The sequence below is a fragment of the Vicia villosa genome, unplaced genomic scaffold (genome assembly GCF_029867415.1).
Source record: "Vicia villosa cultivar HV-30 ecotype Madison, WI unplaced genomic scaffold, Vvil1.0 ctg.003762F_1_1, whole genome shotgun sequence".
NCBI classification, from domain to species: domain Eukaryota; kingdom Viridiplantae; phylum Streptophyta; class Magnoliopsida; order Fabales; family Fabaceae; genus Vicia; species Vicia villosa.
In genome coordinates this window covers 31,910-54,677 of record NW_026706290.1, presented here as the reverse complement: position 1 = coordinate 54,677, position 22,768 = coordinate 31,910, and the positions used below count along the sequence as shown (strand labels likewise).

General features: G+C 35.0%; 1 protein-coding gene across 1 annotated transcript; it reads right to left on the bottom strand.

Annotated features, from left to right (window-relative positions):
* Nucleotides 1-15,854: 15,854 nt before the first annotated feature.
* On the bottom strand, nucleotides 15,855-18,027 carry LOC131641448 (heat shock cognate 70 kDa protein-like). Its single transcript, XM_058911742.1, has 2 exons — nucleotides 17,767-18,027; nucleotides 15,855-17,614 (listed from the first exon to the last, which is right to left on the bottom strand). The coding sequence occupies exons 1-2, from the start codon at nucleotides 17,987-17,989 to the stop codon at nucleotides 15,927-15,929; spliced, it is 1,911 nt and encodes a 636-aa protein (XP_058767725.1). The 5' UTR covers nucleotides 17,990-18,027; the 3' UTR covers nucleotides 15,855-15,926.
* Between the last annotated feature and the right edge of the window lie 4,741 nt (nucleotides 18,028-22,768).

The following is a 22,768-nucleotide window of genomic DNA, read 5'->3' as shown; positions in this document are numbered from 1 at the left end:
GCAAAACGGTTGCAACATTAAATGGATCAACTCCCAAGGGCAAAAGAAGAAGCAAGTCACATGAAGTGCATTGGAAAGACAAGCTTAATCAAAAGAAACACGCCATCTATTATAATCATCAAGTTAAGGATAAGGTTCTGCCGAGAAAAACACTTGTCACAAAAGGCTCAATCTAGACGAAGCATTTAAAAGCAATATTCAGACAAGTCTCAACGTCTAGATTCCAACGATAACACACCAAGCTCTATAAATAGATCAAAGCTTCAGACTTGAAGGTATGCATTCTGGTATGTGTCTGGGTATGTGTCTGGGTATGCATCTGAAGTATGCATCCAGAATGAGCATCAAAGCATGTATCTAGGATACATCTACAGAGAGCAGAAAAATGAGAGATCTTGAGAGAAAATCAGTAGAAGAAGCTGAACATGAATAGCAGATAAGTATCTTCATGAAACCATGCATCAGAAAATCCACAAGAGGAAACACATACTTAGTATGTGATAATCCAATGTGTTGTGATACACTAACCATATGCCTAATCTAAGCTAAGAAGACATCCCTGCTGTTAAGTAGTATTCTCCACTGGAGTTATCAGAAGTTCACTAATACTTGATCAATGCATACATTGTTTACATTGAATGACTTGAGAAAATGAATACACTGAGTTGTTGCTCGAAGAAGTGTTTCATGTTTGCTTATGATCATTAAATGTGTTATCAGCTGTAACAAGCTTTATGATCAGTAGTCAAGAAGAAGATGAAAATCTACTCACGAGAAGCAATCAAGATGAGAGTTCATGCTCCATATATGCTTAAGTAGATAGGAAGAAGATGGTCTTACAAGAAGGAATTAATTTCAAGAGCTGAAGCTCTAATCTCCTTACTCAGATAAGAGAAGACCAGACAACAAGAAGCAATCAACATAGAGCTGCTGCTCTAAATCTGCTTGGGAGAAAGAAGAAGTGCAGATCAAATCAAAAGCAATCAACAATAGAGGTGTTGCTCTAAATCAACTTAAGAAAATTTGAAGATGAAGATCATGACAAGAAGCCTTCAACACAAGAGCGTTGTCTCTTAATATGCTTATTAGAAAATGAAGAAGATCTCATCCAGAAGTTCAAGAATAGAAGACCACAAGACTATATATTGTTCTTGTTATTAATTGTAAAACACATAGAGTTGTTGCTCGTAGTGTGTTATATCTTAGGAAACTTCTGATAGGATGTTTAGGCACCAGAAGTGACTTCAAGTCAGAGTGTCGTAAACAAATGTACTTAAGAATGGGAGAAAAACGGCTTAATTAAGAAGCACTCTAGTAATATCCATAAGATAGATGAACGGTATATCCTGCTGGGATCCCTGAACGGTTCATTATCAGAAGTTAGTCACAGTGGTTTGCTGTGCATGGGTTAGTCACAACAGGTTGGTTGTGTAGGGTTAGTCACAGTGGATAGACTGTGTAGGGTGCCTGAGTCAATGGACGTTATATCTCGCAGAGATCACTGAACGGGTCATTGTCCAGGTGGTTAGTCACAGCAGTTGTCTGTGCAGGTTGTGAGTCACGACGGAGGTTCGTGCAAGTGTAATCATGATTTGGTTATAGTGGATTAAGACCTCTGTTGAGAGGCAAATCACCTGAAGAAGGTGGACTTGAGGTAGCCTTAGTTAGAAGGTGAACTAGGATAAAAATGAATGTGTCTTTTACTTTCTGCACATATCATTTTAACTTAGAACTTCCAAGTTTTAATCTATAGAACTGTACTGAGCAAGTCAGAAGTTCTGATATCCTTAAGAAGTTAAAATGAACATCTTATTGGTTATGTAGTTATACATCTTCATGCTTCCACAACTTCTAAGCATAATCCAATAGATGACTACGCAAAAGAAATAAAAGACGTTAAAGAAAAAGAAAGGGAATTTTAAATTGATAAAGAACACAATTCAATCCTCCCCTTTCTTGTGTTTTTCTCCACCTTCAGATGTATCCATTTGAAAGGTTTATGGGTGATTCTAAGCGATCAGTGAAAAATAAAGCTAGAGTTGAAGGATCAATATGTGCGCATTACTTGCATCGGGAGACATCACATTTTTGCAGTCACTATTTCAACAGTTTGATGTAAACTCCAAAAATCATAAGAAATCCTGTAAATGTAAACGTGAGAATCATGACGTTTCGACGTGATTTCCATGTCACTATTTAGTGACGTGAGAATCATGACACAACCAAGTTGCCACGCTCTCCCAAGCGACATACATGTCCACGTCGCTAATTATGTGCTGTGACGTGATATTCCATTTTGTGGCATGGGAATCACGTCGCTACACATCTTATTTTTTGTAGTGCTTGATGCCTATTACATGCCACACACAAGAAATAATTTTATATTACTAATAACATAATCTAATTTGCGCATGTCATTTTGAGAAATCTAAAACATTTGGGGAAAAAAATACAAATTTTCCCTATTTTATGAAGATTTATAAATTTTGTTCCTTCAGTAAAATTTATAACATTTTTTATGACGTGACGGTGACACATTGTTTTTTTAACCTTTATATTTTTTATTTTAGATATATTATTTTTTATTTATAAATTACAAAATTTAGTTGAATAAATTAATATTACTACATTATGTTAACCATTAAAGTCTTCATCAACATTTAACAAAAATTCAGCATGTCAACTTAAGAAAATTTCGAACTTACTTATTTGATTAAATTGAAACTCAATAACTTCAATCCAATATAAATAAAACTAAAAAAAATCCACAAATCTTTTATTTTTCTTTCTATTCATCACCTACAATAAGGTGGTTGGACTAGGCAACATACCTATATGAAAGTGTGGAAACTTCTTGGAGATAGAGGTATTGAGTGGCTCACCAAATTCTTCAACAAAATTTTGAGGTCAAAGCAAATGTCGAATGAATGGAGAAGAATCACTTTAGTTCAAATCTATAAGAATACGGGGGATATACAAAATTGTGCAAATTATAGGAAGATTAAGCTTATGAGACTTACCATAAAGTTATGAGAAAGAATGATTGAACGAAAACTAAGAAAAGAGACTCAAGTCAATGAGAATCAATTTGGTTTTATGCTTGAGAGGTCGACCATGGAAGCAATATATCTTCTACGACGGGTGATGAAGTGATATCGAATGAACCAAAAAGACTTGTGGAAAGCATATGATAGAGTGCCTAGAGAGATTTTATGGAAAGTCTTAGAGAAGAAAAGGGTTAGGATTGTATATATTCGAACTATCCAAGATATAAATGAAGGGGTATCAACTAGACTACGAACACAAGGTGGAGAGACAGATGACTTCCCCATTACAATAGGTTTTCACCAAGGTTTGACCTTAAGCCCCTACTTTTTTATGTTAATTTTGGATGTACTCATAGAGCTTATCCAAGAGCTAGCACCGAGATACATGATTTTCGCATATGATATAGTCTTATTGGGAGAGTCGAATGAGGATTTAAAAGAGAGGTTGGAGACTTGGAGGAGAGCTTTAGAAACACATGGTTTTCGCCTAAGCAGAAGTAAGACGAAATATATAGAATGTAAGTTTAGCAAAAGGAAAAGTGTTTCTAACCTAGAGGCGAAAGTTGGAGACCATATTATTCAACAAGTCACGCAGTGTAAATATCATGGGTCTATAATACAAAACAATGGAGAAATAGACGAGGATGTAAACCATCAAATTTAAACTGCATGGTTGAAATGAAGGAGGGCTTCAAGGATTGTATGTGATAGAAAGGTGCCTCTCAAGTTGAAGGGAAGTTTTATCGGATTTCGGTAAGACCAACAATCACAACTTCTAAAAACAAATATAACAAGGGTTGCAAAAGATTTATAACAACGGTTGAACAACCGTTATTAGGTAGGGTGTAGTTATAAGTGAATTATTTACAATCACGATCTACTACCCGTGGTAGTAAACTTTATAGTCTGCTACATACAACCACGGTTGTATTAAACAATCATTGTTATATGTCTTTTAATAAAATAAAAAATGCACCAGTAGCACAACAACACTAGCAAGAAGAAGGAGGAGGAGGAGAAGAAGAAGAAGAAGAAGAACACCGTCAACAAGAACAACAACAACAACAAAACAACAACAATAACAAGAATAACAACAATAATAACAACAAGAAAAACAAGAACAACAACAACAACAACAATAACCAAAAACAACAACAACAACAACTAATATTGCTAACTTGAATCCATACTTTCCTTGTCTCATTGAAGTTGGAGAAGTACTGATGATGGAGTTCTAAAATTTGTTTATGAAAGAAATGATATTTTTGAATTTTTTATGGAAGAAATAATATTTTCGAGCTTAATTTAGTGGAGAAATAGAGTCACTACTACAGAAAAAACATCTAATGTCGGACGCGAAATGTGTTTGACCTCGGCTACGAAAGCGAGGTAACGAAAGGGCGTCATAAAAAGCCACCCCTTATCACCTCGGATATTAAAACACCGAGGGGTAAAGTTAACTACACATGGGTACGATTTCCAACATCAGCATTTTTATTTAATTTCGAAACTGGATGACGTGCCCAATATTAACACTCGGAGTTTTGAAGAACCGAGTTAATAAATCAATGTTCTTAACAAAAAAAAACAACAACAACAACAGTAATGGTGAGAAATAACAACAACAAGAACAACAGTAATAAAGAACAACAACAACAACAAGAGCAACAGTAATAAAGAACAACAACAAGAACAACAAGAACAACAGTAATGGAGAACAACAACAACAACAACAACAATATTAACATCAATGATACAATTCTATTAGGAAGCAAACAACATACAATGTACACATCATTACATCAAATTACGCACGAGAAAGAGTGGAAGAAATATCAAAGAAGGGAAAAGAACTTTGAAAAGACAAAGAGATGTAATCATTCAATAGCTCGAGGGATCTAGTCAACCAGAAGATCTTTCTAACTTTCAAGAGAAGAAAACGCGGAAAAATAAAGAAGCAATAATTAGAAGAAAATAAACTTCGCCAGGTGTTCGTTAGAATCCTCGGTAGGATTTCCACAAAATTAGCGTTGTTGAATAGCTGATATCAATGACGATTTCAACTCGAAATCGTTTCGATTGATTGCAGGGGCAGTAATGCTCTTGTGAGGCTCTTGTTGTGATGGAGCAGCGTAATCTCTAAGTGGACGGTTTTGTGGTCCTTCAGCCATGTCTACTTCTGGTTTGGATTCTGGTTCAGATTTAGGCTCAGATTCTGATTCTGAGATGGATTCAGAATCAGACTTGAATTCGGGTTTAGGAAAAGGAATCGCGTGGTTTAGACAGTAATTCCTTATTGCTTGTCTTACGCGAAGAAGACGTTCAGGTTCGCTTGTCAGTTGTTCTAGAGCTTCGCCTTGTGAGTGAGTATTTGGCATACAACCGACAAAAAAGAAAAATAAGGTTTTGTTGCTCTAGTCAATATGGTGCAACAGAGAAATCGCACTAAATGACTAATCAGTCCCCGACAACGGCGCCAAAAGATTGATCGGAACTTTATAAGTCTATCGGGATACTGACTGCAAGTGCACAGTCTAGTCGCTTAATTTTAAAAGATATCGAACCCACAGAGAGTGAGGATCTATATAGTACGATCTTATGTTACTAAGTTAGCTAAAGCTATCGATTTTTTGGTTTTAGGGAGAGACAAATTAAATGTAATCTTAATTAGATAATAGGATATTAGGGTACCGATATGTAATACTTAGACTTCAGGGTTCAACAAGTCATTGGCATAAATTAGATATAAAGGTACTTTTTGTAACACTCCAAATTCTACCCAAAAATATCATGCGAGAAATCAGAGTATTTTAAAAACTATCAACAAGCATTTGGGATATCACATTTACTTCATATAACAACTCATAAACAGATACATAGCACTTTAATCTCAGAGAAGCACAAAACAACTTATAACGGCTCTTAGACAAACCAACTTCATTTTAACATGCAGCGGAATCATAACATTCGACTTTATAAACAAATCATCTTATTTAATAGGAAACAACTTCAAACATCATAGTACTTCTCATTATCCAATTTGGAAATCAACAACTAAAACATGAACAACATAGAAACAACAATATAGACAACCCCCGAGTGCTACGTATCAGAGCGACACACCAACCGGACACGATGAAGCTACAAACTTCCACAGCTATACTTGAGTACCTGCCCATTTCCCATGGTAGGGGAAACATCAGCAGAAGGGGTGAGATATCAAACAGTATAAAGGAAAGTATGATAATAGATATAACAAGATAATATCATACACAATTCACCACTTCTCAATATAAGCAATTTGCATCACGACAACAACATGGATCATATATTCCAACTTATACACATATATCATTAATACATATATATATATATATATATATATATTCACAGTCTCATCGTATATGTTTCATTCACGTACATCATATCTACAACACATCAATAATCAATATCAAATGAATTCAACTTCACAAACTATGCATCCACACATCATAACAATGAATCGAATGCAACTCGGTATACAAACTCGAATGCGACTCAAACTATGCATATGCATGTGGTACCAATCGGAGCTTCAGCTCCCGTCACCAATTGCCATTTGGCCCGTCATGTTTGCCATAGTTTTCAGGCCGTCATGTTTGCCATAGTTTTCAGGCCGTCACAGAGTATGCATATGGAATGTAACTCGACAAACAAGACAACACAACATACTCATCAAAATCACATATCGTCACGAGGCATAAGCCTATATCACAATCACATTACCATTTATTCGAGTTAATTCATGTCACTATAATATTTCATCTTCACTTAGTCACAAAATCATCCTCACAAATATACAACATCACGTATTCACAAAATCGTCACAAATATACAATTTGCATATCATCAAGATCATTACAATTATCATCATGTTTCGGCACATCGGCACAATTACTCAATTTCACATATTAACACAGTTATCACAATTATCATCATAATCTACTAAAATAACGACAATTATCTAGGATTCATACCATAAGGTTAATCACATAACAATGCACAATAATAATCATATTGGCAATCACAACATTACTCGCAACAAAGACATCCAACCCGAAATCACAATTTTTGGTCAATTCTCATAATAATCTCAATATGCCAATATGTCAAGTAAATCAAATCGACTTTTAATCATCAACTAAATCAAGTAGAAATAATGTTAATTATCAAAACAACATCATTGGCATAACAATATATTATTCTCAACTTGAATATTCAACCAAAACACAATTACGGTCAATTTCTCAAAATACCGTAATTTACCGATAAACCGAATAATTGGTCCAAGTCCAAGTATATTCCAATCACATAGGCTTATTGGAATTAATTCAACTAATAATTTAATTATCCAATTAATAATCAAACTATATTAATTTCAATTCAACTATTATATTTCTATTCCATTATTTTCCAATTCTACAACCAAAACTCATTATTTCACTATCAATGGTTTACCCACAACAAACACAACATTCTAATACACATAGATTATCAATTGCACACAACTTATCACATTTATATCATCACATTCCAACAAATCATCAAATACCCAAAATTGCAACATAGAAGAACATGGATATCAAAGTATAGAATCAAACCCACCATAACATACTATCATACAACCCTTTAACATGAAAGAACCCCACCCTTACCTTGACAAATATGGACTCTTTCACCATAGCTCTAAGTTTTTCTCCAAAATAAATCCTTCAAACATAATTTAGAGACACACCTAAAAACTAGTTCGGAAATCAGCTTATCAGACGAACTTAAAACCCTCAAAATCAAAATCGCTTCGGTCAGAACTTACCTCTATGAGTCAGGAACGTTATGTCAAAACCACGCGACGATCCAACGGTTGGATTGAGAGATTCATCTGTTTTGCTAAGGCGACTCAATGCTGAAACTTGCTGCGAAAATGAGGTTTCTTCTAGCTTTTCTCTTCCACCATTGTTCTCTTCCCTTTTGCCTCTTTTCTCTTCTTCCTATCTTTTCCTCCAAATGAAAATAGTAACTTCTAAAACCCTAACCTTCTCTTACTATCTCACTTATGTCAATTGGGCTTAACCCACCAATCCATCCATTATGTTTCTATCACTTAGGCCCATTTAGTTATATCTCTCTAATTACTCAGTTAAGCCAAATAACACAAACACACACTCATAATTAAATACTTAAATAATGATTATATTACATAATAACTAAATAAATAAAGAATTATTAAAAATGCCAAACAATATAGTTACTAAAATAATAGCGAATAAAATGGGGGTGTTATAACTCTCCCCCACTTAGAATATTTTCGTCCTCGAAAATACAATCGACACAACCATCTCATCGCCAAAACTACACTTACTCTCTCCATACTCACACGAACACAAAGGCATTCCACACCTTCGACCATACAAAGCTTCAAAGTACAAGCTCTCAAAAGATCCTTAAGCTACTGAATCGTCTTCTCCATTTGACCATCAGCTTGCGGATGATAAACAGAACTCAAACATAACTTAATAATCAAAGTACTCTACAAAAATTTCCAAAATCTAGAAGTAAACTTCGGATCTCTATCAGAAACAACACTCGAAGGAATACCATGCCAAACCACAATCTTTTCAAAATACAACTTTGCAAGTCTCTCCATCGGATAATCCCTGCTTATCGGAATAGAGTGGGCAAAATTTGTCAATCCATCTACAATGACCCAAGTTGCCTCACAATTAATCGATGTCCTCGACAAACCCAAAACAAAATCCATAGAAATGCTATCCCACTTCCACTCAGGAATGGACAACGGTTGCATCAAACCAGATGGTTTCTGATGTTCAATCTTTGACTTCTGACAATTCAAACACGAATACACAAATTCCGCAATATCCTTCTTCATACCTCGCCACCAAAATAACTTTCTCAAGTTTTGATACATCTTAGTAGCACCAGAATAATTACTCAACCACTTTGATGCCCTTCATCCCAAAAATTCTCTTTTTCAAATTTGAAACATCAGGAAAACAAATTCAATCACGACATCTCATGACACCGTTCTCATCAATCCGAAAATTATCACCTTATCCTCGATCAATCAATGTCATCTTGTCAACCAATTTCAAATCCGATTTCTGACCTTCTCTAATCTCATCAAGAATACCACAAGTAAGCTTCAACATACCAAACTCAAATCTCGAAATTATTCCAACAATTCCAATTCTTGAATCATCAACATAGACATATGCAATTATTTCCCACTCAATGCATTGGCTACAACGTTCGCTTTTCCCGGATGGTAATTCAAACCAAAATCATAGTCCTTCAAGAATTACAACCATATTCTTTTCCTCATTATCAACTCGTTCTGATCAAACAACTACTTCAAACTCTTGTGTTCACTATATACCTAAAATCTCGATCCAAACAAGTAGTGCCTTCAAAGTTTCAAAACAAAAACAACGGCGGCCAACTCTAAATCTTGCGTCAGATAATTCCTCTCATGAATCTTAAGTTGCCTTGAAGCATAAGCTACCACTTGCCCTTTTTGCTTCAACACAAAGCCTCACAGAACCTTCCTTCTTCTTTAACCAACAGAACAGGTGCACCCCACGGCGACACACTCGGACGAATAAACCTCTTCTCAAGCAAATCCTCAAGTTGAATCTTCAACTCTTTCAACTCTGAAGCTGACATCTGATATGGATCCATCGACACAGGACTGGTTCCAGGAACTAAATCAATCAAAAATTGAACTTCTCTTTCCGGCGGTAAATCACTTACATCTTTAGGAAACACTTATGCAAATGTGCAAGCTATCGGTAATTCATCAATCGTTCTTTTCTCATGAACATCCAAAGTTGCCAACAACATAAACAACATCGCACCATCTTGCACAGACTCATTCACTTCCAATATTATCAAGCTGGCAAGATAAGTCTATCACATCCAATACGATCCCGTCTACTATCAACAAGAGATTAAGGGTGATCAGTTCCTCAATTTGTCAATAGATAGCCGACAACCATAATGGTAGCGTAAACCATCGTTACTCAACTGCAATAGAATCCTTTACGTCACCAAAAGTACCATACTTCAATAACTCCCAAAATCATCTGAACATGCTAACACACACCTTGTGATAACATTAGAACAGAATTCCTTTACACCATTATCAACACTTTTTATTATTGGAATCATACTCGTCCCTTCGCATTTCTAACTCCGACTTGAACGTTCCAACAACTTCGACAACTTTTCCAATCTCTTGCCAAGGATCCCTTGAAAAGGTCTACCGCAATCTGTCGCTTAATCATTATTCTTACGTCAACATCCTACGCAACAGTTACTTAAACTGATAACTTCACAGTCCACCAATAATGCTGAATATGGCAACTTCCTAAATTTCATCTTATAACAATTATCCTTATTCCAAGACGTTCTGACTTGTTAAACAACCAAAATCTTAAATCCATGTTACCTTCGAATTCGGAAACCAACAAACTTCTACATTCCTTGCTCTGTCTCCTTAAGCAATATATTGCACCAATAACTTACAACTGAAACATATCCGAGAAGCACAACTTCTCCCCTACTTCGCTCAAACTAACCCTGCAACAAAACGAACAAGCACCAACAGTGTTTCACACACATGTGTACTAAGGAATAAAACACTAACAGCATTCAACTGTCACACAACTCAACTGACTCGACAACTCGGCCGGACGGACCAACCAGGCTCTGATACCACTAATGTAACACTCCAAATTCTACCCGAAAATATCATGCGAGAAATCAGAGTATTTTGAAAACTATCAACAAGCATTTGGGATATCACATTTACTTCATATAACAACTCATAAACAGATACATAGCACTTTAATCTCAGAGTAGCACAAAACAACTTATAACAGCTCTTAGACAAACCAACTTCATTTTAATATGCAGCGGAATCATAACATTCGACTTTATAAACAAATCATCTTATTTAATAGGAAACAACTTCAAACATCATATTACTTCTCATTATCCAATTTAGAACTCAACAACTAAAACATGAACAACATAGAAACAACAATATAGACAACCCCCGAGTGCTACGTATCAGAGCGACACACCAACCGGACACGATGAAGCTACAAACTTCCACAACTATACTTGAGTACCTGCCTATTTCCCATGGTAGGGGAAACATTAGCAGAAGGGGTGAGATATCAAACAGTATAAAGGAAAGTATGATAATAGATATAGCAAGATAATATCATACACAATTCACCACTTCTCAATATAAGCAATTTGCATCACGACAACAACATGGATCATATATTCCAACTTATACACATATATCATTAATACATATATATATATATAAATATATATATATATATATATATATATTCACAGTCTCATCATATATGTTTCATTCACGTACATCATATCTACAACACATCAATAATCAATATCAAATGAATTCAACTTCACAAACTATGCATCCACACATCATAACAATGAATCAAATGCAACTCGGTATACAAACTCGAATGCGACTCAAACTATGCATATGCATGTGGTACCAATCGGGGCTTCAGCTCCCGTCACCAATTGCCATTTGGCCCGTCATGTTTGCCATAGTTTTCAGGCCATCATGTTTGCCATAGTTTTCAGGCCGTCATAGAGTATGCATATGGAATGTAACTCGACAAACAAGACAACATAACATACTCATCAAAATCACATATCGTCACGAGGCATAAGCCTATATCACAATCACATTACCATTTATTCGAGGTAATTCACGTCACTATAATATTTCATCTTCACTTAGTCACAAAATCATCCTCACAAATATATACAACATCACGTATTCACAAAATCGTCACAAATATACAATTCGCATATCATCAAGATCATTACAATTATCATCATGTTTCGGCACATCGGCACAATTACTCAATTTCACATATTAACACAGTCATCACAATTATCATCATAATCTACTAAAATAACGACAATTAGCTAGGATTCATACCATAAGGTTAATCACATAACAATGCACAATAATAATCATATTGGCAATCACAACATTACTCGCAACAAAGACATCCAAACCGAAATCACAATTTTTGGTCAATTCTCAAAATAATCTCAATATGCCAATATGTCATGTAAATCAAATCGACTTTTAATCATCAACTAAATCAAGTAGAAATAATGTTAATTATCAAAACAACATCATTGGCATAACAATATATTATTCTCAACTTGAATATTCAACCAAAACACAATTACGGTCAATTTCTCAAAATACCGTAATTTACCGATAAACCGAATAATTGGTCCAAGTCCAAGTATATTCCAATCACATAGGCTTATTGGAATTAATTCAACTAATAATTTAATTATCCAATTAATAATCAAACTATATTAATTTCAATTCAACTATTATATTTCTATTCCAATATTTTCCAATTCAACAACCAAAACTCATTATTTCACTATCAATGGTTTACCCACAACAAACACAACATTCTAATACACATAGATTATCAATTGCACACAACTTATCACATTTATATCATCACATTCCAACAAATCATCAAATACCCAAAATTGCAACATAGAAGAACATGGATATCAAAGTATAGAATCAAACCCACCATAACATACTATCATACAACCCTTTAACATGAAAGAACCCCACCCTTACCTTGGCAAATATGGACTCTTTCACCATAGCTCTAAGCTTTTCTCCAAAATAAATCCTTCAAACATAATTTAGAGACACACCTAAAAACCAGTTCGGAAATCATCTTATCAGACGAACTTAAAACCCTCAAAATCAAAATCGCTCCGGTCAGAACTTACCTCTATGAGTCAGGAATGTTGTGTCAAAACCACGCGACGATCCGACGGTTGGATTGAGAGATTCATCCGTTTTGCTAAGGCGACTCAATGCTGAAACTTGCTGCGAAAATGAGGTTTCTTCTAGCTTTTCTCTTCCACCATTGTTCTCTTCCCTTTTGCCTCTTTTCTCTTCTTCCTATCTTTTCCCCCAAATGAAAATAGTAACCTCTAAAACCCTAACCTTCTCTTACTATCTCACTTATGTCAATTGGGCTTAACCCACCAATCCATCCATTATGTTTCTATCACTTAGGCCCATTTAGTTATATCTCTCTAATTACTCAATTAAGCCAAATAACACAAACACACACTCATAATTAAATACTTAAATAATGATTATATCACATAATAACTAAATAAATAAAGAATTATTAAAAATGCCAAACAATATAATTACTAAAATAATAGCGAATAAAATGGGGGTGTTACACTTTTCAGAATAAATTATTTGAATTAAAAACTCTTATACACTCTCGTGTTTATTGATTTAGATTATACTAGCAGCTCTAAAGTTTGCTCTTTCTAAATCATTTAAAAATTGAAAATACTTTTTGAAAATCAAATAAAATATAATCAACTCTAAAGCGCTCTCGCTGTATTTAGAGTTGATGTTTGATGACTATTGTCCGGTAAAAACCTCAGACTCTCGTTGTGTTGATTTTAGACCTTAGTTTGTAATTTACTCTCATAACAAAACAATTTGGTATTAGTTTTAGAAATCAAGACCAAAAAAATGTTTAATAATTTTTATGCCAAATCGTTATTGGACCTTTCGGTTCAGTGACCCTACATACCAGTGTTGGAAATTTAGCTAGACATATTATTTGTTACGAGCATGCAGAAACAATATGGAAACATAGGTTCAATCATGGCAATCAAATAACAGAGTAAATAAAGCATGAAAATAGAAATCTGGAATTTAATTAATAAACTGGAATAATCTTCAAGTATCGAATACTCTTCAATACACGTACAAACTTCTTCTTCGATTACAATTTAAATTCCAAAATAAAAAAAAATACTAAATCTATGATGCAATAGCTCCTCGATGTGATAAACTATTGCTTATGGAAGGTAATTAAGAGGGCTAGAAACTAAGGTTGCAAATGAAAATAGCAAAGTAGAAAAGTGCAGTAAACAGAAATTGCAAGGTAACCGGGAGCGAAGAGAGAACTTTGAGGCTTCAGTAAATGCTCCTTTTATAACCACCAATGCTATGACCTAAGTCTTCCTAAAATCTAGGGAGCACCACTTGAATTATGTGAAGAAACTGTCAAACGAGTGGGCTTCTGTTTCAATTGTTCGTTGGCTACCCTGTTTCAATTGTTATAACACTTGTGTCGTTCGTGATAGGTGTGTGTGTCGTGGGGCACATATTTTAGTTGTGTGTCGGTCGTAATGGGGAGTTGTTCCGGACGGCACAGCCTTCTGTCATGGGAAATTCTGCAGACACTTCCGCTAGATAGCATAAGTGTGCTATTTGGCCACATTCCTTCATATTTCTTCATGCAAGCTTGGTTAGATGCAAATACCTGAAAACATAGTAAAAATACCAACGTGAAGCAATATAATCGATAAAAACGGAGAGCTAATTCATGTTAAATAAGCTTAATATTCGATACAATTTTGTGGTATCAGCCACCTTATGTCACGGTTGGAACTTCCAACTGTGGTGAAAAGTGGCTTAAAAAATGTCTAATTTAGGACCCGTTTGTTTTAGCTTTTTTTTAAAAAGATTTTTATAGTGTTACATAATTTTGTGAAAAAAAAATTTACAAAGAAACTTTTTATAAAAGCATTAAATAAAAATTTTGTTTGAATAGTTATTCTTAAAATGTGATTTTAGGTATTTCATCTATTTATGGAAAAAAATTGATATCAAAATTTCAAAAAATTACTTAATTTTGAAGCTATTTCAAATAGATTTTCATAAAAATTATTTTTGAAATACAACTTTTTAAAAAAATTCCGATTTTTGACCAAGTTTTGATCTTCAGTAATGTATAATTATGTTATAGGATGTCAAAATTAGTGTTTCATTTTAGAAAAAACAAATATTAAAAAACTTGTAATATTTTGAAAAACAATTTGAAAAATCTATTTTCAATAATAAAAAATTCATTTTTTTAAAGCTGAAACAAACAGACCCTTAATAGATTCTACCACGGTGGATCTTTCGGACGTGATAACGTGAACGTTGTTATATATCCTTTTGTAGTAGTGATAAATTCTAGGATATGCCTGGTTGAGGTTTAAGTAATTAATTCTCCATTTGATGTTCATCTTTTTGACATGTACAAGTACAACATTTGTTAGCTATGTGGGAGACCTTGTCTCATATGCAAAGTTGATTCTCATGAGATCTTTTACAATTTTCTTGAATGGCAGGCTACCTCGAGGTCTATGTTTAGCATCTCCTCATCAGACTAGGCGAATAAATCATTAATTTAAGTCATAAGACTTATAGATAAGTGTGACTGCTGTAACGGAAAATTAACATTTGTTGTTTATGGACACCTCACTAATAGACTTTCAGGTTTCAACATTTCAAAATTAATTAATTTTCATTGAGCAACTTTGCTTAAGGCGTCACATCTTCTTCACTAGTATAAGGAGTTATCATTATCTGCAAATTCAGAAGAATAAAAAAAGGACCCTTGAATGAGTTTTTAATATAGAAGACTTGATCACAATGGAAACAACTTTAGGCATGAAACAAGATATAAATTCTGATATTCTGAACTCAAGCAAAGGAAATCTACCAAGTGATTATGCAGCATATTAAAATCTTGGACAAGACTCAAAGAAACATGTAATCATAATGGTTTAAGGACACTGAAGTTGGAAGGAATCGTTTATATAACATATCTCCACCAGAAATTTAACATAACTGTTTTAACTAAACAGCAAGACAATACTTAAAATCTTAATTAGGAAAAATAAAATAAAAAGCTAAATAGTCTTGGCAATAATGTGTTCCATGCTAGTTTTAAGCTCCTTTAGATGGTGCTCCAAATCATCTATTTCAACCACATGGTTATTCTCATCAACCAAATTTGTCGTAACCACAATTGTAGATTTGATCTTCTCAATTTCTTCTGAGGACAGCTTTGTATCAATATCACTTTTCATTAAAGCCTTTCTCATTTTGTAAATGCAGTCATCCAATGCATTTACTGCATTGGCCTTCCGTAGGAATTTCTTGTCTTCAATTTGGTAATTCTCAGCTTCTTGAATTAATTTTTTAATTTCCTCACTTGACAATCTATCTTTGTGATTGGTTATTGTAATCGCCTTAGAAATTCCAGTAGCATTATTATTAGCTGAAACAGTCAAAATACCATTTTCATTAATAGCAAAACAAACATTTGAGAAAAGGCTGCCGCGAGGACCTGGGGGAATGCCAGAAAAAGTAAAAGAAGCAAGCAAATTGTTGTCACTGGCTCTTGTCCTCTCACCCTCATAAACCTTAAACAAAGTACTGATTTGGTTATCTACAGTTGTAAGGAATGGTTTTGTCTGGTTGTAAGGAATGCAAGTGTTCCTAGGAATCACCACATGCATGATATCTCCTATTACAGATATACCAAGGGACAAAGGTGTAACATCCTGCAGCACCAACTGTGGAACATTGTGCAGGACCAATTGTAAATTATTCTGCGGTTCCATCTTTGGAACATTCTTAATGTCTACACTCAACATAGCAGCCTGAACAGCTGCCCCATAAGCCACAGCCTCATCAGGATTAATGCTTTTGCACAACTCCTTCCCATTGAAAAACTCCTGTAATAGCTGCTGTACTTTAGGAATCCTAGAAGATCCACCAACAAGGACAACATCATCTATCCTGCTCTTGTCCATCTTAGCATCCATTAGACAACTTTCAACAATCTTCATACAATCATTAAAAAGGTCCATATTCATTTCCTCAAATTTGGCTCTATTGATTGATGAAGAAAAGTCAATGCCTTGTAATAAAGAATCTACTTCAATAGTAGCGGTAACGAGGAAAGAAAGTGACCTTTTTGCCCTCTCACAAGCAGTTCTCAACCTCCTCAAAGCTTTCGGATTTCCACTAATATCCACTTTGTTCTTTCTGTTGAACTCTTCTACAGAGTATTTCACCATTCTATTATCAAAGTCTTCTCCTCCAAGGTGAGTGTTTCCAGCTGTTGCCTTAACTTTGAACACGTTACCCTTAATGGATAGTAAAGACACATCAAACGTTCCACCACCAAGATCAAAGACAAAAATATTTCTTTCTCCATCAAAGTCAGTTCTCTTGTCAAGGCCATATGCAACCGCTGCAGCAGTAGGTTCATTCATCACCCTCATAACATTGAGGCCAGCAATAACACCGGCATCTATAGTTGCTTTTCTTTGAGAATCATTAAAATAAGCCGGCACAGTAACAACTGCATTTTTAACTTTTGATTCTAAATATGTCTCAGCAATCTCTCGCATTTTGGTGAGTACCATAGATGATACTTCTTCGGCATATAGTTTCTTTTCCAGATCCTTGTACTTAACCATAATCATGGGTCTGTCGTCAACACCAGCAACTACTTTGAATGGCCATAAAAGTATATCATCTTGAACAGTAGGATCACTAAACTTTCTACCGATTAACCTCTTAGCATCTGAAAAAATAAACATATGCATAAGGTTTGATTGCTCGGTTGGTGCCTAAACTAATAGGAAAATTCTAAATAGATTAATAAACTTGTTATAAATAATTAGTAATAGGGTTTCAAGGTTTTAACTTTTAAAAGAGAAAAAGAGTAGAAATTACCAAAGACGGTGTTTTGAGGGTTGGCAGCAGCTTGATTCTTAGCAGCATCACCGATCAGTCTTTGATTTTCTGTGAAAGCAACAAAAGAAGGAGTAGTTCTATTGCCTTGATCGTTGTGAATGATCTCCACTCGACAGTGTTGTTCTTGCCATACTGCAACACATGAATAGGTTGTGCCAAGGTCTATTCCCACAGCACAATTTCCTTCCTGTTTTCTCCTCATATTAAAAGTACAATATTAGGGTTTTTTGTGTCAAGAGAAGTTACAGGATTTCTTCAAAAGAACGATGTATATAGTTGTTGTTTCTAAAAACTCGGAGCACCGAGGTTGTTTATTATTTCATCCTTATTCTTTCTACTTCTTTTTTTTGGTATAATTTGATTTACATTCCAATTACAAAACAATATTATATGACGGGATAAATATAAATCTATACTGAATAAAGTTAAATGGATTAAAATAAATAAGACGCAATAAAATTACATTGATTCAAAATGAAAAGCTAATTGATTTGTAAAACCTGTATGTCAATAAGTGTGACAGGTAAAAGTATTTTCAAATATCATATCTCAGCAAATATTATTTGATCGGGTCAATAGTTATGTAATTATTTGAAATCTACTCAAATCAAATATATTTGTTACTAAAATTTTATTTTATTTTCTTATAAGATTAATATCCCATCGCTCTTGTCATATTGGGGAATATAAAAAGTTTGGATAAAAAATAATATAATTTTATTTTATATAAAGATTCTTTAATTTTGACACTTCATTAAAATTTAGGATAAAACTCATGTACAATTTTTTAGGGTATGGTTTTTATTTTTATTATTTTTCATTTAGTATATGACAATTGTATAATATTTTTCTATTTTCACTAATTGATTATATGTAATTAGACGTACACTCGAATGCACTGATATGTTTTATAAAAATAAGTTATTTACAATTGTTATAATTTAGTTTAATAATTTAAAAAATATTACTATAAATGTTTTATATGAAAAAATTAAATGTGAAGTTGAAATATTATAAAAATAAAAAACATAAAAATGTGAACTAATTAAAATAGAAGAAAAAATTAAGTGATAAAAAAAATAAAGATTAATCGTTTATATCTCAATTACTTAAACTTATTAATAAATTTAATATATGTAATAAGTAGGGATGTCAATGGGGCGGGGCGGGGACGGGGGACAAATTCCCATCACAATCCCCGCCATTGAATCTATTCCCCATCCCCGCTTCGGGGAGATTTTGTCCCTCATCCTCGTCCCCGTGGATCCCCGCGGGTCCCCACGGTTCATGCGGAGATCTATAAACATGATTTTTTATATATTATTTTAAACCAAATTAATATTAAAAGTTTCAAAAACAAACCAATAAATATATTGTTTTTACAATATTTAATCTATAATATCGAACAAAATTTTCAAACTAAAAAAAATGAAAAAATCATTTATATCACTCCTTTACTAACAATACATATATATTTTAAATTTGTGTATAAAATTAATTATATAAAATGTCAAATAAACTGTGACACCCATATATAAATACATGCATCAAATCATATAAGTATACATGAATCCAAGTATTTGGTACTGAAATACCAATAAGTTCCTAGTCAACACATTATACATATTAATGCCAAATACAAAAGTTCTACACAATGGCATAATACATACAAGATGTTCAAAATAAAATACTAAGAACTAGATCAACAATGATCTCAAAAGAACTCCACAACGGAAGCTTCGCCATATCCAAAATAAGTACAAGGAATAAGGAAATCAAACTTCTTTCTCCTTACCCTTCGCGGAACCTGTAGTACCTGAAATCAACATATAATGGGGTGAGATATAAAATCCCAGTGAGTTCCCTATCCTATGGATCCTCTCGACTTTACAAGGTTCTAACCTATAAGTCTCAAGTCATGAAGAACTAGACCTTGAGTTCTCACACTAACATTATATGGAATCATACTTAGAGTTCAACAACTCAACACAAGATTACTAATCGGAAACCAATACCAAGGCATCCCCATATTCCCGTCCCCTTCTACGTCTAGGAGGTGGCACGAGTCATGGATCCTTTGGAAAAATCTTGACATACGACATGGATTCGGACTCATGAGCCTTTCCCCATGAATCGTCACTTCACATGGCCCGTACACCATCACAAGTCTCTACCCGTAGGTTCCATTCGTACACAACAGCGGGAATCAAACCTGCCAAGATTATTGTGCCTCTCTGCACGGTGAATGCCTGTTAGCATTCAAAGGAAAAATAAAGAAATAAAGAAAATACAACGGTTCCGATTAATACATCAACAATGGTGATCGCTTCCGCAAACCACTAGGCCTGTTAGCCTTTCCTCATAAGATTCCAACACGTATGTTCCATATAATGTCTCATCCTAGGTTTCTTTGTTAAGCTACACAACCTAACAATTCCTAGTTTTCCTCACTTATTCTTTATTCACATAACAATGTAGTTATTCAACCCTCTTGATATAAACACATATAACAAGGTATTACCAATCCACCTGCAATAGAACTCAAACAACAATTATAGAGTACATAAGCATCATACCAAGAGCATAACGTCCTCATGGTTCCAAAATCTACACTACTACAAAGTACACGCTCCTAGCCTATTACTGCTTCGAACGGCGGTTAAAATAGTTTTACGGTTAAAAAGTTACGATTGAAACAATGTTCATTAATCTAAGAAAATTTGGTTAAGAAAGCTTCAGTTCGCGCCGCGCAACAACTAGGTCGCGCCGCGAACCTTCTGGCAGAAGCAAACTCTCAAAATATCCACAATGTTCGCGCCGCTAACTGAACTACGCGCCGCCAACCTCTGGCAGTAGCAAAACTCTAAAGATTTCCAAACTATTCGCGCCGCGAACCCCAGTACGCGCCGCGTACTGAAGGCAGAAGCAAAACCCCTAAAAACCTGCATAGTTCGCGCCGCGCAGCCCCGTTCGCGCCGCGAAGCGCGCGAGAACTCAGTTCTCAGTTCTGCTTCACTCACAACTTTCCATGGTTCAAAACCATCTAAACCATCTAAACCTGTTCCAGATCAGATTAAAGCATAGATACAAACTATAGATGATCTATTTATGGATTATAATCACTTTGCTCATGAACATTGATGAACTTGTCCAAAACCTAGATTTCCTCTATACAAAATCCCTAAATCAAAACTTATGATTTCTCATCCACAATCAAAGCTATAAGTTTCTAACTAGAATCCACCTCGATTAAGAGTCGTTGATGTCGAAGATGAGTTGATTCGGCGGAGAAATGGTGAAGATCCAAGCTTTTTCCTCTTTCTCCTCTTGCTCTTCCTTCTCTCTACTTCTTCTCTCTATCTTTCTCTTTTTGATGTAGAATGAAGAAGAAAACAAAAGGAAAGGATATAAGAAAATATCTTTAAGTTAACACTACTAACTTAATGTCCAAAAGTATCTCTATCGTATCAATTGATAAAACCTCAGTGTCAGTTAATACATTAGAGCATTTAATTAATACGGGGTATTACATCCTCCCCCACTTAAATAGAAATTCGTCCTCGAATTTAAGAATTACCTGAAAAGGTGAGGGTAAGTATCCCGCATTTCCGACTCAAGTTCCCATGTAGCATCACCCGGATGTGTCACATCCCACTGAACCTTGACAAGAGGAATCTCCTTGTTGCGTAACACTTTAGTCTCTCTTCCTACGATACGGCTCGGTAAGGGTTCAAAAGTCAAATCTGATTCTATCTCAATTGCATCTGGTAACACCGGCTGGAGAGGATCGGGAATAAACTTCCTCAGTTGAGACACGTGGAAAACATCATGCATTTCTGATAGAGAAGGTGGTAAGGCTAAACGGTAAGCTACTTCACCAATCCTCTCTAGAATCTCATACGGTCCCACGTATCTCGGACTTAACTTCCTTGACTTAAATGGTCCTTTCAACCTCAACCTCGGAGTAACTTTCAAAAATACATGGTCACCTTCCATAAACTCCAAAGGCCTCCTACGGTTATCCGCATAACTCTTCTGACGATCCTGTGCTTGTTTAACCTTCTCACGAATCATTCTAATCTTGTCCGTGGTCTCTTGAATAATTTCGGGTCCCAAAATTCTATCATCACCAACTTCTGACCAACACAACGGTGTTCTACATTTTCTCCCATACAATGCCTCATAAGGTGCCATACCGATACTCGCGTGATAACTGTTATTGTATGCAAATTCAATCAATGGTAAAAGCTCCTTCCAATTCCCTCTACTTTCAAGCACACAAGCTCTTAACATATCTTCCAAGGTTTGTATCGTTCGTTCCGTTTGACCATCCGTTTGAGGGTGGTTCGACGTGCTCAAACATAATTTAGATCCTATCGCTTGTTGAAAAGCTCTCCAAAACCTTGAAGTGAACTTTGGATCTCTATCCGACACAATACTAGAGGGTACACCGTGCAACTTCACAATCTCTGCGACAAACAACCGTGCAAGATGACTTGCCTTGTAAGTAGTCTTCACGGCTAAGAAATGTGCAGATTTCGTCAACCGATCTACAATCACCCAAATAGAATCATATCCACCTTGAGTACGAGGCAAACTAACTGCAAAATCCATTGAAATACTATCCCACTTCCATATTGGAATCTCTAGTGGTTGTAACAATCCACCTGGCCTTTGATGTTCAATCTTTACTTGTTGGCACACCGCACACTCTGATACGTACACTGCGACATCTCTTTTCATTCCGGACCACCAATAATCCCCTTTTAAATCTTGGTACATTTTTGAAGAACCCGGATGTATAGTGAAAGCACCCTTGTGAGCTTCATCCAAAATCCTTCTTTTCAATAACGCATCATCCGGAACACAAATCCTCTGATTAAACATAATCACCCCATCTGTAGCTCGAGTAAAACCTGGTTGAACCAACACCTCTTGTAACTTAGTATCAGACGCTTGTGCTTGTTGGATGTCGTTTCTC

Bases quoted from the DNA above. Each gene is read 5' to 3' on its own strand.
- LOC131641448 (XM_058911742.1), bottom strand. From the start codon at position 17,989: ATGAGGAGAAAACAGGAAGGAAATTGTGCTGTGGGAATAGACCTTGGC. The intron at 17,615-17,766 runs GTAATTTCTACT...TTATTTTTTCAG, and splicing joins CCCTCAAAACACCGTCTTTG to ATGCTAAGAGGTTAATCGGT.